The sequence below is a fragment of the Rhinolophus sinicus genome, linkage group LG02, assembly GCF_036562045.2.
Source record: "Rhinolophus sinicus isolate RSC01 linkage group LG02, ASM3656204v1, whole genome shotgun sequence".
NCBI lineage: Eukaryota > Metazoa > Chordata > Mammalia > Chiroptera > Rhinolophidae > Rhinolophus > Rhinolophus sinicus.
This window is the reverse complement of record NC_133752.1, coordinates 40,490,248-40,505,802: the sequence shown is the minus strand read 5'-3', so window position 1 is coordinate 40,505,802 and position 15,555 is coordinate 40,490,248. Positions and strand designations below refer to the sequence as shown.

Genomic DNA, 15,555 nt, shown 5'->3' with positions numbered 1-15,555 from the left:
GATACAAGTACATCCAGCTGTATCTTTTAAGTGCTGGCTATTAGAAATGTATAAATAAAAAATAATTTTACAAAGCATATGTCTTACTAGGGTCCAGGCTCCTAAAGGTATAACCATAGAGATTCTTTTTTTCCTTTGGTGACAGGTATAATTGTGCAATCAGCAGTTCTGATGACCGTAGTCTCTTTCGACGACTGAAACTTAATTATGCAATTTTTGATGAGGGCCATATGCTGAAGAATATGGGCTCCATTCGCTACCAGCACCTTATGACAATTAATGTAAGAGTGTTTTGTGAGTTTTTCCAATTATGATGAAATTTTACATTATGTATTTTAATGTATATAGCATTTTATATGAGGGTCAGCAAATTTTTTCTATAAAGGGCCAAATAGGAAATATTTCATGCTTTGTGGGCCATTCAGCCTCTGTCACTTTGCTATTGTTTTATAATCCGTTAAAGATATGAAAACCATTTGTTGTTCATGAGCCTCAATTTACTCTCCCTTGTCCTATACGGTAAACTATATGAACATCAAATATAATCTTTCATCATGTCATAAAAATGATCTGAGGATGCAAGTTACCTACTTATAAAATGATACCATTAGTTTTATACCTTCTACCTTAAAGCACAATATTTCATAATTTTTCTAAATTACTAATCTTTCATCGCAGAATTTGATACTATTAATAATGGTTTACATTTGTTTTCTCCCCTTCTAAGGAGGGTAGACAAATAAGAATATGGCTCTAGTAAAAAAAAAAACAAAAAAAAAAACCTAATCTTACTTTTACCTTCATTCACAGGCAAATAACCGTTTGCTGCTCACAGGCACACCTGTACAGAATAATCTGTTAGAACTCATGTCACTGTTGAATTTTGTTATGCCACACATGTTTAGCAGTAGCACCAGTGAAATACGAAGAATGTTTTCTTCTAAGACAGTAAGCATAAATTCATATTTTCTCCCAATTACATTACTTTGTGTTTTACCTGGGTTACTTTCCTTTTTTGGTCTTTTTTCCTTTTTTCATGGTGCCTATGTGGTATGAAATAAATTTAAGGAGTTGATATATTTATCCTTAGTTGAGTTGGGAAGTCAGCCATAATACAATGGGAAATTAACTGGTAACTTCTATGAGTTTCTAAAAGTTTTGGTTTTTAATATCCTAATTTTCTGAAGAATGACAATTGTAAATTAGTGGAGAGCTTAGATATATAATATGTGGGGAAAGTTTGATCATTGCATCTGCTTTATTGAAATTAGTCAGATAAATTAGTAGTATTTCTTTATAAGTAAACTAGAACTGAACAAAGGTTGAATTTCTGGAAAATTCCTATACTGGGACATATTTTTTGAAGTGAAAGTCCATACATACAAAAGTAATTTCTAAAAGTTACACTAAAGAAATCCTATTTAGAAGAAAATCTTATTTTCTCCCCATTGCTTAGAAAAAGTACAGTATAGTCTTCAACAACTCCCACATCTTCCAGTACAGCAATGTTTGTATAGATTCTTCATTCTCTTCCCAGGTCACATATATTTTGCAAGAATTTTCTATGATACTCTTCTACTGCAAATTAATTGCCTTTTAAACTTTCAGTAATGTATTCTTTCCCATTTGATAGCCTCGCAGATCATAGGCTATGGAAGACTTCTTTACATTATAGAATAAAGTTCCACTTCTTTAATTTTCCAAAACTAACAGGTTTTGGCTAGGAACTATCCTCATTGTTTAGACCACATGATTTCCTTGACCTGTACTACGTAGCTTTCTTTTAAGACCATTTTGCACAAATATAAATTCATTCTCTCTCTCTCTCTCTCTCTCTCTCTCTCTCTCTCTTTTTCTCTCACGCTCTCTCTCGCTCTCTCTCTCTCTCACACACACACACACACACTTTTTTCCGTGAGAGTTATCTAGGTACTCCGTAATGACTCATCAGTTAATAACTTCTGAAAACCTACTACAGTTCAATTTTATTACCTCAGCAGAATACACAATTACATGTCATGAAACCTCATAATACATATGGATCTTTAAGAGGTAGATTATAACCCAGAATTCAGATGTAAACTTCCACCTAGAATGGATTGAGTTTCCATGGAAAATAACTCAGATTGTAGTGAGGGAGATTTTCAGGTTGTGTAATATTGTTATTGTGAACAAATGATTTCTAAAAGGATATATTCTTATTTTACTTAGAAATCAGCAGACGAGCAAAGTATATATGAAAAAGAGAGAATAGCACATGCAAAACAAATTATAAAACCATTTATTCTCAGAAGAGTAAAAGATGAGGTAACTCTTATCTGCATATTTTTTATTATGATGGTTTTTTAAAATTCTGTTTTCCCCTTTATTTGAATAATTTACTTCAGCTGTTTTCCTTTCTCAGGTTCTCAAGCAGCTACCGCCCAAGAAAGATCAAATTGAGTTGTGTGCAATGTCAGAGAAGCAGGAGCAACTCTATTTGGGTCTTTTCAACAGATTGAAAAAATCTATCAATAACTTGGGTATAATCTGATTTTCACAATTTTATGTGAAAAATATAATCCTGTACTGGCGTTGCATTTTGTTTAGTCAGATTATAATGGGATTTACTCATTCTTTTAAAAGATTAGTTGGAATTCGAAGAGATAATTTTAAAACTTTTCATTTGCATTGAGATACATGTCAACAAACAGCTATCTGCTTGGTTTTTTGTTTTGTTTTTTAATGTGTACTCTTTGGATCACAGAAAAAAACACAGAAATGTGCAATGTCATGATGCAATTGAGAAAAATGGCCAATCATCCTTTGTTACATCGCCAATATTACACAGCTGAAAAACTCAAGGAAATGTCTCAGCTTATGCTAAAGGTAAGAATTTCATCATATGTTAACACTGAGCTTTATTAAGACTATTAAACATGAGGTTAAATTGTTAGGCCAAAAATCAGACTATTGAACTAATGAGCATATTAACCCTTTAACAACATATTTAAGAAAAACATTTTTACGGTAAAGTTCAAGATACTTTGGGGGACATAAGCGCCAAGAAGGACTGACAGTTTATATCAGGAGTCAGCAAACTGTGGCTCTAGGGCCAAATACAGCAGTGTCTTTTTATAAAGTTTTATTCTAATACAGCCATGCCCTTTTATTTCTTATGTTGTCTGCTTTCTCAAAACAAGGGCAACATTAAACAGTTGCAAAACAGATTATTTTGCCTACAGAGCCTAAAATATTTACTGTCTGGCTCTTTACGTAATAGGTTTACCAACTCCTGATCTAGACTGCATAATACACTTCTTTATTTTTACCAAAAGATTCCTCAGATTATATGGCCTGGGTACTGAGTTATTTTTCATTTTATTTCTTCCTTATTATATTGTATCCATTTTACCTGTTTAACTGTTATCCATTTTATCTGTTTAACTGTTTATTTTTGCCTAATTCTCCCTTAACAATTGGCGCTTATTTCTCATTATAAGTCTGTGTTGAAAGCAACCACTTGCTTTCAAAAATTTTTTTATATTATTTTAAACTTATGGAAAATTTCAGACATGTAAATGTAGAGAGAATTGTATAGTGAACTCCTCTGCCCATGTAACCTTCACACGTTTTCTGCAGTTATCAGGAATGACACTGGTCTGTTTCTTTTTTACTTATTTATTAAGCATAGTTGTTAGTTATATTAGTTTCAGGTGTACAGTATAGTGATTTGACATTTTTATACCTTACAGTATTATCACCCCACTAATTAGTAGTCATCTGTCACCGTGCAAACTTACCACAATATCGACTATATTTGCGTTCACCCTTTTCACCCATTCCTCCATCCCCCTCTCCTATGTCAACCATCCCTTTGGTCTCTGTTTCTATGAGTCTGTTACTGTTTCGTTTGTTTACTTTTTTGTTTTCTTAGATTCCACATATAAGTGATACCACATGGTGTTTGTCTTTCTTTAATTTATTTCACTTAGCATAATACCTTCTAGGTCCATCTATGTTGTTGCAAATGGCAAGATTTCATTCTTTTGTTTTGATGTGTAATATTTCTGTGTGTGTGCGTGTGTGTGTGTGTGTGTGTGTGTACCACATCCTCTTAATCCATGCATCTATTCATGGACACCCAGGTTGCTTCCATATCCTGGCTATTGTAAATGCTGCAATGAACATAGGGATACATGTATCTTTTGAATTAGTGGTTTTGTTTTCTTTGGATAAATACCCAGGAGTGAATTGCTGGGTCATATGCTAGGTCTATTTTTAGGTTTTTGAGAAATCTCCATACTGTTTTTTCATAGTGGCTGCACCAACAGTGGACAAAAGTAAACATTACTCTTGTTTCATCTAGACCTCTCCCCAGGATTATTTTGAACTAAGTTCTAGACATTATTTCATCTGTAAATATTTTGGTATGTTAACTCTAAAACAATAAGTACTTCCCTCCTCTTTTATTTTACCTAAAAAAAAATGAATATTAATTTCCTTTGCTAAATCTGTTGCCCTAAAATGTTCTAGGATTTACATATTTTATGAGATGTGAACAATGTTATTAGATTGTTCTGATCATATTGTAAATTATCTTCATTTTGAAGTGTGTATATTGTTTTGTTTTGTTTTGAGGAACCTACACATTGTGAAGCCAACCCTGACCTGATCTTTGAAGATATGGAAGTTATGACAGACTTCGAATTACATGTGCTTTGTAAACAGTATCGACACATTAATAACTTCCAGTTAGACATGGACTTGATTTTAGATTCTGGAAAATTCCGAGTTTTAGGACGCATCTTGTCTGAATTGAAAGAGAAGGTATTAAAGAAGAATGCTACTCTTTTTCTATATTTCCCAATTAGTTAAACTTGTTTAAAACAATTCTGGTATGACTTCACTTTCTTGAAGTTTTAGGCTATATCTGTTCTACATCCTTCTAGAAATTAGTGTTTTGAGCATTTTTTGGATACAATAATCTCCCCTTATCTACTCTTTCATATTCCATGGTTTTAGTTACCCACAGTCAATTGTGGTCTGAAAATATTAAATGGAAAATTCTGAAAATAAACAATTCATAAGTTTCGCATGCCATTCTGAGTTGTGTGAAATCTTGTGCTTTCCCACCCGGAACATGAATCATCCCTTTGTCCAGCATATCCACACTGAAGACACTATTTACTATTTGTCTTTTAGTCACTGAGTAGACCTCTTGGTTATCAGATCTATTATCGGTTATCAGATTGACTGTCATGGTATCATGGTGTTTGTGTTTAAGTAGCCCTTATTTTACTTATTAGTGGCCCCAAAGTGCAAGAGTAGCAGTGTTGGCAATTAGGATACAGTGTTGGCAATTAGGATATGCCAAAGAAAAGCTGTAAAGTGTTTTCTTTAAGTGAAAAAACTATATATGTATAGGGAAAAACATTATCTATGGCGTCAGGCATCCACAGAGGTCTTGGAATGTATCCCCTGTGAATAAGGGGGTTCCACTGTATTTGGGCATTTATTTTCCTCACTATTTTTCCTGTCGAACCTCAGAAAAATAGAAGTTAGTAGAATACATCTATATTGATGTTTTTAAAAAATAATCTTAATTGTTATTTCATAGGTGACAGTCTGTATGATTGTTTCAGAGTGAGTATTTTAAAGATACTATATTAAGTAGTAATTTAATTAATTCTACAGTTTATATGTGAAATAGCTTAAATTTGTAAGATCACAATCCCAATAGTACTTTTCTATTTTAGTAGCTATTCCCATTAACTGTCCTTAAAAATCAAAACTGAGAATTAAATTTTAGGTCTGAAGTTTAGAAATTAATTTATTTATATGTAATCTAAACTAAGAATTTTACCTTTGCTGTGATTACTTGACTTTTTTGAAGAAGCAACTGATCATTAGATACTTACATCATAATTTTATTTTCCATGTATCTAATCCATAAATGTATTTTCACAGGGTGATAGAGTTGTGTTATTTAGCCAATTTACCATGATGCTGGATATTTTAGAAGTTCTCTTAAAACATCATCAACATAGGTACCTCAGATTAGATGGAAAGACTCAGATTTCTGAAAGGTTGGTATACTTCAGTTTCAAAACTCCACCTTATCCTCAAATAAGTGGAAATGTTTGTATTTTAATATCTGGAGCAATTGATAGAATTGTATAACTTTGAGTCTTCTATGTGTGGTTACTTCAAATCATTACCTTAAGATGGGGAGCATTTTCTTTTAATCTTTTGGTCTGAACTGCCTACAAATATATGGTAGATGTTTTCGAACATCTCTGTTGACGAACATTTCGGTTTACGAACACCGTACGTTTTATGGATCTATAGTATCATTAGATGGTAAAATTCATGCTAAATTTGCAGTTTTAGGGGTTGGCTTTAAAGGTCTGGAACAGATTAATCCATTTTGCATTACTTTCTATGGGGAAACCGTGTCTCGGCTTTCGAATGTTTCAGAACTCGAACGGTCTTCCGGAACGGATTACATTCGAAAACCGAGGTACCACTGTACTTTGAAACAGCTGTTACAGTTATATACTTACCAGTGTTTTTCTTTTTAAAAATCATTCAAAGTCTGAAGTATTTTATCTTTAAACCAAGATTGTTTTAAAATCTTGAGCTTTTCATGTTTTAAGGGTAATTGAATTTTTTGTTGTTGTTTTTATCGGCACAAGTAAATTTTTTTTCTCTGGTGTTAGAGTGAGGGTAAGAAGTCATGCTAAAAGAGATTACATCAGTACAGTTTGATCTTGAGATCCTTAAATTCACAGGCATGTTGTCTATCAGTAGCAGCTGATAGACTTCTGAGAAGATTAAAGGTGTATGCAGAATTTAGATAAGCCAGAAGTTATAAACAAAGGACAAAATAGTCCTTTAGGAAGTAATTAAATCTGAATATTTGAATTAAGTAAGACTTAGTAGAGAGATGAGTAGTATAGAAAAGAAGTTGGTGAATTGGGAAGGTCTTTCAATAAAATAGCTACAGGTAATGTACTGTAATACAAAGAGCATGTATTTACTCTTCAAGTTCATTTTTTCATGAGATATGATTGTTTTCAGTTTTAATTATATAACCTTTTAGTGAGATTTAACCTAGTACATTCATCTTACAGGATTCATCTGATTGATGAGTTTAATACCGATATGGATATCTTTGTGTTTCTGCTGTCAACAAAAGCTGGTGGCTTAGGAATAAACCTGACTTCAGCAAATGTTGTTATACTTCACGATATTGACTGTAATCCATACAATGACAAACAAGCAGAAGATAGATGCCATAGAGTAGGCCAGACTAAGTAAGTGTTTTCAGTTGAAATTTATTTTTAATTAAATGCAAGTTTAATTTGTGTAGAATATTTGCATACAGTCTGATGTCCTGCCTTAGTTTTTACATTTTTAGCAATGCATGGCTGCTGATGTATTGCATATCAGCGGTGTTGAACATAAACTATGTAACCTAATCACTTTCTAGTAATTAAAACAAAGTAAACTCCCACCCCACCCCAAGTAGTTCTTCTGCTAATGAAAAGGAAGTTTTATCAATGATCCAACCACTTTGAAAAAGGGGTAATTAGTAATTAAAAAGACTTGCTTGTTAGACCATTTGAGAGCCAGATAGACTTGGTAATATACATGCTGTTGCTACCCTGTTACCCTTTAAGAAATAGATTATTGGAATGGTAGATATTTTAGGTGACGGTTAATTTTGACATTGGTCACAGGACCGTATAGAGGTGAAAGAATACCTACAATTCAAATCTACTTGCACATTTAAGCAGTGGACAATGTCTACTTTGTGGAGTATTTTACTGTATTTCCAAAAGACAGTGATAGATTCATTTATGAACCAAATATTTATCAGTACCTATTGTGGGACTAAAACCTCCCTTGTAGTCTTTGTACTACATTTCCTTACTTTTTGTACTGAATTATTTCTTAGAACCTAATAAGCAAAGTACATCCCTTTTTTAAATGGAATACTTTTCTGAACCTAGAACTTTTTGTTGTAATATAGTTTTACCAGTAATTTTTAAAGTATAAATATCTTTTTTCTCTTGGCTCAGTAATAGGAAAGGATGTTTAAAAGTGACATGCTCAGAAAAAGGAGAAATTAAATTTATGAAATATTTGTTACACAATTTTCAAATTATTCTTGTTAAACTTTGAGATGATTTATATAGTTCATATGTATCCAAATAATTTTATATTTAGTAACCAATGGACGTATCTTTATCTTTTTTGTTTTCTTTTTAGAGAAGTACTAGTTATAAAATTAATAAGCCAAGGGACGATCGAAGAATCCATGCTAAAAATTAACCAACAAAAATTGAAACTAGAACAAGATATGACCACGGTAGACGAAGGTAAGTTGTTTATGAGGAGAAATTTCTGTATTATCCACATGAAAATGCGTTAAATTAGCAATAATAGCAAGAGGATAACAAAGATGGTCTGAGTCCTTAACTGGCATGCAGTTTAGGACTGGCATGGGAGAAGATAAGCATACTCATTTCAGAAGTTCTATAATTACAGATCATTTTGCCAGATATAAACACCTTGACTTTGGAAAATTCTTTCCATTCTATCCTTTATCTCTGACACCAAAACATTCCAGAAATAAAATTGTATCTGTTATTTTATACACAATTTTATGATTTACCTACTATATAAGTAATACGTATGAATCAAAATAATTAAAATAGATGGCCTAATATTAACTTATTAAGAACTCTAACATTTACATTAATTTCATTTTGTCTAGCAAGTATTTATTGCACTAGAATGCAGTAAAGTGTATTTTTTCAAAAATTTCAGATTGAAGTAGTTGGGTCTAGAAAAAACCCTCAAATAAGAAACCTTCACTCCACCTTTTTGAAAAGAACAATTTTTAAAGTTTTATAAGTTTAAACATTTTATATATATTTGAAAAGATATACATCCACATAGTTCAAAATTCAAAAGTTACAAAAAAGGGCAAACAAAAGCCTCCTTCCCGCCCCGTTATCCAGCTTCCCCATAAAGGTGATACATTAGCTTTTTGTTACCAGTTATTTTATGCAGATAGCGGTAAGTAAGTATATGTATTCTCTCTCCCTTTTACAGAAGTTACGCAGTTTTCTACATCTTGTTTTTATTTAATGTTAAATTTAATTGAAAATAAGCATTTTTATTATTTGAATAAATAAGGATATTCCTAATACTGATAATGGTTTATTTCAATTCAGCAGATTTCCATTGAATATTTACTATGTTTTATTATTTTGTCAGGCATTCCATACTCGAAGCGCTCAATATATTTTAATCTGTCTTCAGAGAGAGATGTATGATATTAGTATGTGTCCTTCATGTATAGCGTTTATTTTAGGGTGCTGTGCCAGGTTGGGGAGGCAGGCATTAGAGAAAGCTTAACTAAGAAGCAACCAAGTTAAGACCTTTAAGGGTGAGGATGAATAGAATAACTGTAACGTAAACAATTAACAGTAATTACTAGGCTTCGTGTGGAGGTGGCAACTTGCCAATTTCAGATTATCCAGCAAAACTAAAAGAGTTAACACATAAGGCAGAGTCCACTGGGCACTGTGCTTTTCCTGATTATTTTATTAGAGCATCTTTTCAAATTTGGTAAAGCAATTGAATACCTAGGTTAAGTCTCTTAGCAATGCTAGCAAATACCCAGATATGTTGATTTTATCCTATCAGTAAGTCTTTAAATAGAACCATCATAGTTATTAATAATTAATCGGGGACTGAGCTGTTTGATTGCCAGACTCCCGACTATCTTTAACTATCTTTCAAAATGAGAGGTTAGGGGTGGCTGGTTAGCTCAGTTGGTTATAGAGTGTGGAGCTAGTAACACAAAGCTTGCCGGTTTGATACCCGCATGGGCCACTGTGAGCTGCACCCTCCTTAAAAAAATTAAATAGATAGATAAATAAAATAAAATAAATAAAATAAAATAGAGGTCATTTCTCAGGGGCTAGTTTGTTTCCCCAAGCTATGTTCTCCAATCTTTTGCAAAGTGCGGGTGGTGGGAGAGGTGTAGTATAAACCTACTGACTATATTCTCAGAGCCGAGGGGGAGTGTGGGGGTGGGAGTGTTGTCCTATTCAAATACTTAATTTTCCTATTCCCACTGCAGTTTCACAGCCCTCTGTTATCCCCACATCCAGTGTTTCTTTGATTCAAATTTTCCGAAGAGTAAACCTTTTGTATATTTGGGGCAGATGACTGGCTCTGATGGGAAGGCTTTAGGTGTCCTACCCATCAATCTCTTTTTACCTCCATATGTTCCCCACCTTTCAGAAGTACCCATTACCTCCACATCCTGAGCTCTAGGGGTGAGGGGGATTCTGAGCATGATGTACAGTAGCCTTGCATTTCCCACCTGCCTGCACTTTAGTTTTTGCTGTGTCTATTCTGCTAAAGTCAGCTTCCATTCTTCCATCTGCGTTTCATCTTCCAAAATTTGTTGACAGATCTCTCTCTCGACTGCTCTCTTTTTCTTCAGTTCTTTCTCTTTATGTTTAATGCCCTCCCCTTTGTCCCCCCATGGCATTTAATGGTATTTCACATGAGAGCAGAGGTGATATGTATGTCAGTCATTTCCAGTCATAATTTATGTAAATTATTTGCATTTATATAAATTTCTTTAGTTGAAAATTTACCTGTTATTTTCATACCCGGTGTGTGTTAAAATAGCAACTTATTTTAGCTATGCTCTTAGGCCATTAGCTTTGAAATGTTTAGTTATGAAAATTTCCCTCAGTTATCACTCTTCCCTTCTGTGGGAAATTTCCTCCTTTATCATACTGATGCTATTTATGTATCAGTTGTTCCCAGTAAGTGTTTTATTGGGTAGATGAGGATACAATAATGTCTTTCATTTAATCTCTTAACTGTGTATAATGATTTTGTCTTTGGCTTTGCCCCTGGTTTCATTTAAATAATTTGACACTGACCCTGATAAGAGTACAAGTATGCCCTTCTTTTCATCTCTCACAGTGAGTTCGTTTCCTCTGTAAACAAAAGGTATATTTGTAATATAGCATGTATGTGCTTTATGTTTTCTGTATGCTTCTTCTCCCATGAAACTGAAAGATTAAAGACCATGATTCCTCTCCTATGTGCTTGTCGGATTTTTGTGTTTCTAGAACTTGCCTTAGTGGATATCAAAGTGTAGCCCCTGGACCAGCTGCAACAGCACCACCTGGGAAATTGCCAGTTTGAATTGTAAATTCCCAAGCCCAACTCCAGCCCAACGCAGTCAGAAACTAGGGAAAGGACACTATAAACTGGTTACTGTTTCTGATACATGCTAAAGTCAGAGAACCACTGCTTTAGAATAAGAATTGTGTGGGTTTTTTCCTTTAATCTCCCTTAATACAATTATATTAATAAGTTATCTACCACTTAAATTTTTTTTATTATGGAAATTTTCATGCAAAAATGTTGAAAGCATAGCATGAATAAAAAGTACAATGATTCAACAATTGTAACATTTTACAGTGTTTATTTCATCTACCTTTTTTTAGTGAACTATTTTAATGTCAGTCATAGACATGACACTTAATGCTGAATGTTTCAGCATGTTCCTCTAAATTGCCATAATATTACTATTACATCCAGAAAATTAACAGTAATTTCAAATATTATCACATATTGTCCACATTTGGATTTTTCCCAATTATGCTCTTAATACTTTATAGCTTTTTGTAAAAAACAAAACAAGATCAAATGAAACTTCACACCTGCATTTTACTGTATTATTTTAGTGTCTTTAAATTTAGAACAGTCTCTCCACCCTTTCCTTCTTCTCTTCCTGCATCCCTAGTAATACTGAATTTTGGAGAGTCTTGTTGTCTTGTGGATTTGTATGCTTGTTGTCTTATTCTGGATTTGCCCAATTATTCATGGTGTCAGTTTTAGGACAAGTGTCAATCTAGATTTCATGGGCTATTTTCTGACCTTGGAGGCAAGGGTGTCAGTGAATTCCATGAGAATTTATGCACTAGTTTGTGTTCATGTGCATATAACTTTCACTGAAAGGATAGATAAAAGTACTCTCATAATTTTAGATTATAACTGGGGGGAGGGGAGAGGTGATAAAGGTGATGAGTTTTGCTACATTTTAGCCCCATCTAATTTATAAAATTGTTCATAGCTACAAATGTCCAAATATTTATAAATTGTCAGCACTACCATGTTATTATAAACTAATAAATCAGTTCTTCTAAAAAACAATTTGAGTGATTGAGTTAATCAAGGGTGACTAGATTCTGTGCCACCTTGACAGATAAGATGTTTTCACATCTTAGAAAATCCTGAATAATTCCTGGATAAATACCTAGATAATAGAGTCCCATTTAATTGAAATATGGGGCAAACATTGGGAAAAGATAATTTACAGTGGATACTTTAATCCTCAACGGGGATTGCTGTACTCAAGATTTTATTTCAATGTGTCAGTTAAATGGAAATCAGTGATTGTATCCTTGGACTGGAAATAAGCGTGTAGATGAAATGAGTCTCTTTGGTGTGATTGATTGGGAGCTCTATTGTCCTGTGTTCAGCATTCAGTTTGTTACATATATGTGTTTATTAGCAAACTAGAGGAGTAAATACTATGTGGATATGAAGATATGCTCCGAACTATCTATGTCTGTGTATCTTTATATTATGTATAGCAGATCCGAAACCTAACTGTAGATTGCTGTGCTGTCAGTAGGCACACGAGCACAGAGGAAGGAAGTAGCCCTGTTTTACACAGATTTGGGAAGGTCTTTAACAGAGCGTGACACTGAAGCAAACTGGGCCTTGCAAGATTATTAGGAATTCTCCAACGGTAGAGAAAATTGGAGAGAGAGAATATAGTTCATAAAATATTTTATTAAATTTTAATGCCACTTTTCTGACCTACAGGTGACGAAGGGAGCATGCCAGCAGATATAGCCACATTATTAAAAACGTCAATGGGCCTGTGAAATAACAATTGTGAATTCCTGATTGATGAGGAAATATCAACTTGGTGCACTCAAGGACATTTACATTATGATGACCATGGGGTTTATGAACATTTATAACTTTTTATAATTTCCATATTACATTTCTCATAGTATGGACAACTTTTTTGCCACTAACTGAATTCTCCCAATGCTCATATGTGAAATTTCCAAAAAAGCCACAAATATGTAGTCCTAAAGATACTGAATAATCATTTTACAAAACAGTTTTCTGAATGGGGTTTAGTTGGTGATTGTTTGTAACAAATATGCTAATGCTTTAGAAATGTCAGTATTTTTGTAATTATTTCTACCTCCAAATATATATATATTGTCTTTCACTGGATAATGTGTGTAGATTTTTACATGTGCCTTATTTGATGATGCTTATGTCTTGTTTTTGCTTGTCTCATTCGAAGTTCTTTTTTATTACGTTAGTTTAAAGAATGCAGCTGTATAGATGGTATAGTTTTCATTTTATTGCTATTTGAAGCAGATGTTCACCACTGTCAACAAGAACTCAACCTGAATCTAAAGGTGGCATTCCATATACTAACACCCCCCAGGTCCTCCCGAGTACTTCTGTTAAAACAAATTTATTTGGCTAGGCACTAAGTTGTTTTCCAGGGAATAGTAACTAAAGAAGCCCTTACCTTGCTCCATGGATTAATTCCTTCTGTTCATTTCCCAGCGGCACTAATTGTGTTTATTATTACTCTGCCTATTCTTGTGCATGTTTTCATTGATTTTCCTCTCCTGGCTTTTGCTTCTCTTGAAACTGTTGCCCAGTCACTTCTGCTCCAGTTCTCTTTACTCTCTAAATAGTAGTTTATTCCCGCCACATCTCCATGCATCAGCAAAATGTTGGTGACATTTTTCCAGCCTGGCACAACAGATGAACGGGCTCTTTCACTTCAAAGCATACTGAATGTGACTTTGTATTAAGGCAGCATTAGGTACCGCATGGAAATGGGTCATTACCTTTACATTCTTAACAAAATATGATTTATCAGTTTCCAGAATTGCCAGTACAGGACCTCCTGAAGAGAGAGCCATTGTTCAATTCCAATTCAGTGTGGGTGACAAAGTGAAATTTAGAAGTAAAGTTGTCTACTTGATATTTAGCTCTTTATTAAATCTTTCTTTAAATTTTTGCCTGTCAGTCTATATTGCTGTTTTTATTACACATCAGTTTCTTTGTATAACTTGTGAGTTTCATGTGTTTCGTTTTTATTATGTAAATATCATTATAAATAAACTTATTTATAAATGAAAGCTTTGTTAATTATTGGAGATTATACTTTCAGGGCATCCTGACTTGCTAAGATGCTAAGGTACTATAACCCTCTGGAGTTAGAAGGCTAATGTAGCTAGCTCTTACAGTGATTCTGCAGGTGTTAGACTGAAAACTCATGACCCCGTAGATTTACCCAATCTTGAAGGTATATTGCACATAGTCCATATATTTTAGTGTAATGAGGCTAAAAGGAATCAGCAGATACTACTACCTCCCCCTGCATCATAGTACCCAAATCACTTAGTCAAATTATTGGGAGTATTACCTTTTAAAATCTTTTAATGGATTTCTCGTAACTTCTGTATTAATGTATCTTCAATGATAGACTATTTCTTTTGTTGTTAAATCCATCTTTTGCTCTTCAATGAACTGTAGTTGGGTTCTTTACAAAATCCATCTTTTGATCTTCAATGAACTGTAGTTGGGTTCTTTACATCTGTAGTTGTAATGCTTTATTATGTCTTGGGCTTAATAAAAATATTTGTGATCATAAGTTGTATTTTCAAACCCTTTTTAAAAGTTTCTAACCCTTTGTCCTTAAACTATATATATATATTGTTGAGCACAAATGCAGTCATATCATGTGCTTAATACGAGTATTATCTATTTCTCAATAAACTGGGAATTTATTGCTTAGGGTCTATTCTTATTAGTCCCTTCATTGGACTGAGGTCGGTAATCAGACTCCGTTATCAGTAGAGAGAGCATATGAGGCCACAGTTGCGAAAATATCTTGACCACCTGAAGCAGCTTTTACTTTTTTAATACAAGTCACACAGAGATGGAAGACATGCTTTATGTGTTTTCATAACTATTTCTAACCCCATGGACTTGAACTTTATGCCAGGAGATATTTGTATTGCAACATTAAGTAATTTTATGTTATTGTATAGTGGTTATATAGGAGTATCAGATTTGGTTTCCCTTTGTGTGACCTTAAGTAAGACACTTAAATGGTCCATAAAATTAAGGAATTGATTCTTTTCACTTTTTCTTCCCCAAATGTATGTTTTTCTTTTCTGATTTTAATATGCAATTTAGTTTCTGCTCTGATCTATTCATATTCTTTCTCAATTGCTCAGTATGGAAACATTTAATTTGGGTACAGGGTGGGATAATGAAATGTGTTATCCTTCAGTGAAAATAGGTGACCTAAAGATTGTGGTGATGCTATGATTGAAATGAAGTATTTCCTTATGAAATCTGCTGTGGCTGCATTTCATATTTGAATTATGATTTGTGTAAACAAGTGGGTCT

General features: G+C 33.5%; 1 protein-coding gene across 2 annotated transcripts in view; it reads left to right on the top strand.

Annotated features, from left to right (window-relative positions):
* Nucleotides 1-14,937, top strand: part of SMARCAD1 (SNF2 related chromatin remodeling ATPase with DExD box 1) — an 86,709-nt gene extending 71,772 nt beyond the window's left edge. For both annotated transcript variants that reach the window (XM_019741131.2, XM_019741130.2), the window contains exons 15-24: nucleotides 146-281; nucleotides 811-948; nucleotides 2,212-2,307; nucleotides 2,405-2,522; nucleotides 2,747-2,868; nucleotides 4,621-4,809; nucleotides 5,950-6,068; nucleotides 7,116-7,298; nucleotides 8,257-8,366; nucleotides 12,922-14,937. In XM_019741131.2, the coding sequence (XP_019596690.2) occupies nucleotides 146-281; nucleotides 811-948; nucleotides 2,212-2,307; nucleotides 2,405-2,522; nucleotides 2,747-2,868; nucleotides 4,621-4,809; nucleotides 5,950-6,068; nucleotides 7,116-7,298; nucleotides 8,257-8,366; nucleotides 12,922-12,983 (1,273 nt within the window). In that variant the 3' untranslated portion in view covers nucleotides 12,984-14,937. The remainder of the gene's footprint in view (nucleotides 1-145; nucleotides 282-810; nucleotides 949-2,211; nucleotides 2,308-2,404; nucleotides 2,523-2,746; nucleotides 2,869-4,620; nucleotides 4,810-5,949; nucleotides 6,069-7,115; nucleotides 7,299-8,256; nucleotides 8,367-12,921) is intronic.
* Nucleotides 14,938-15,555: the final 618 nt, after the last annotated feature.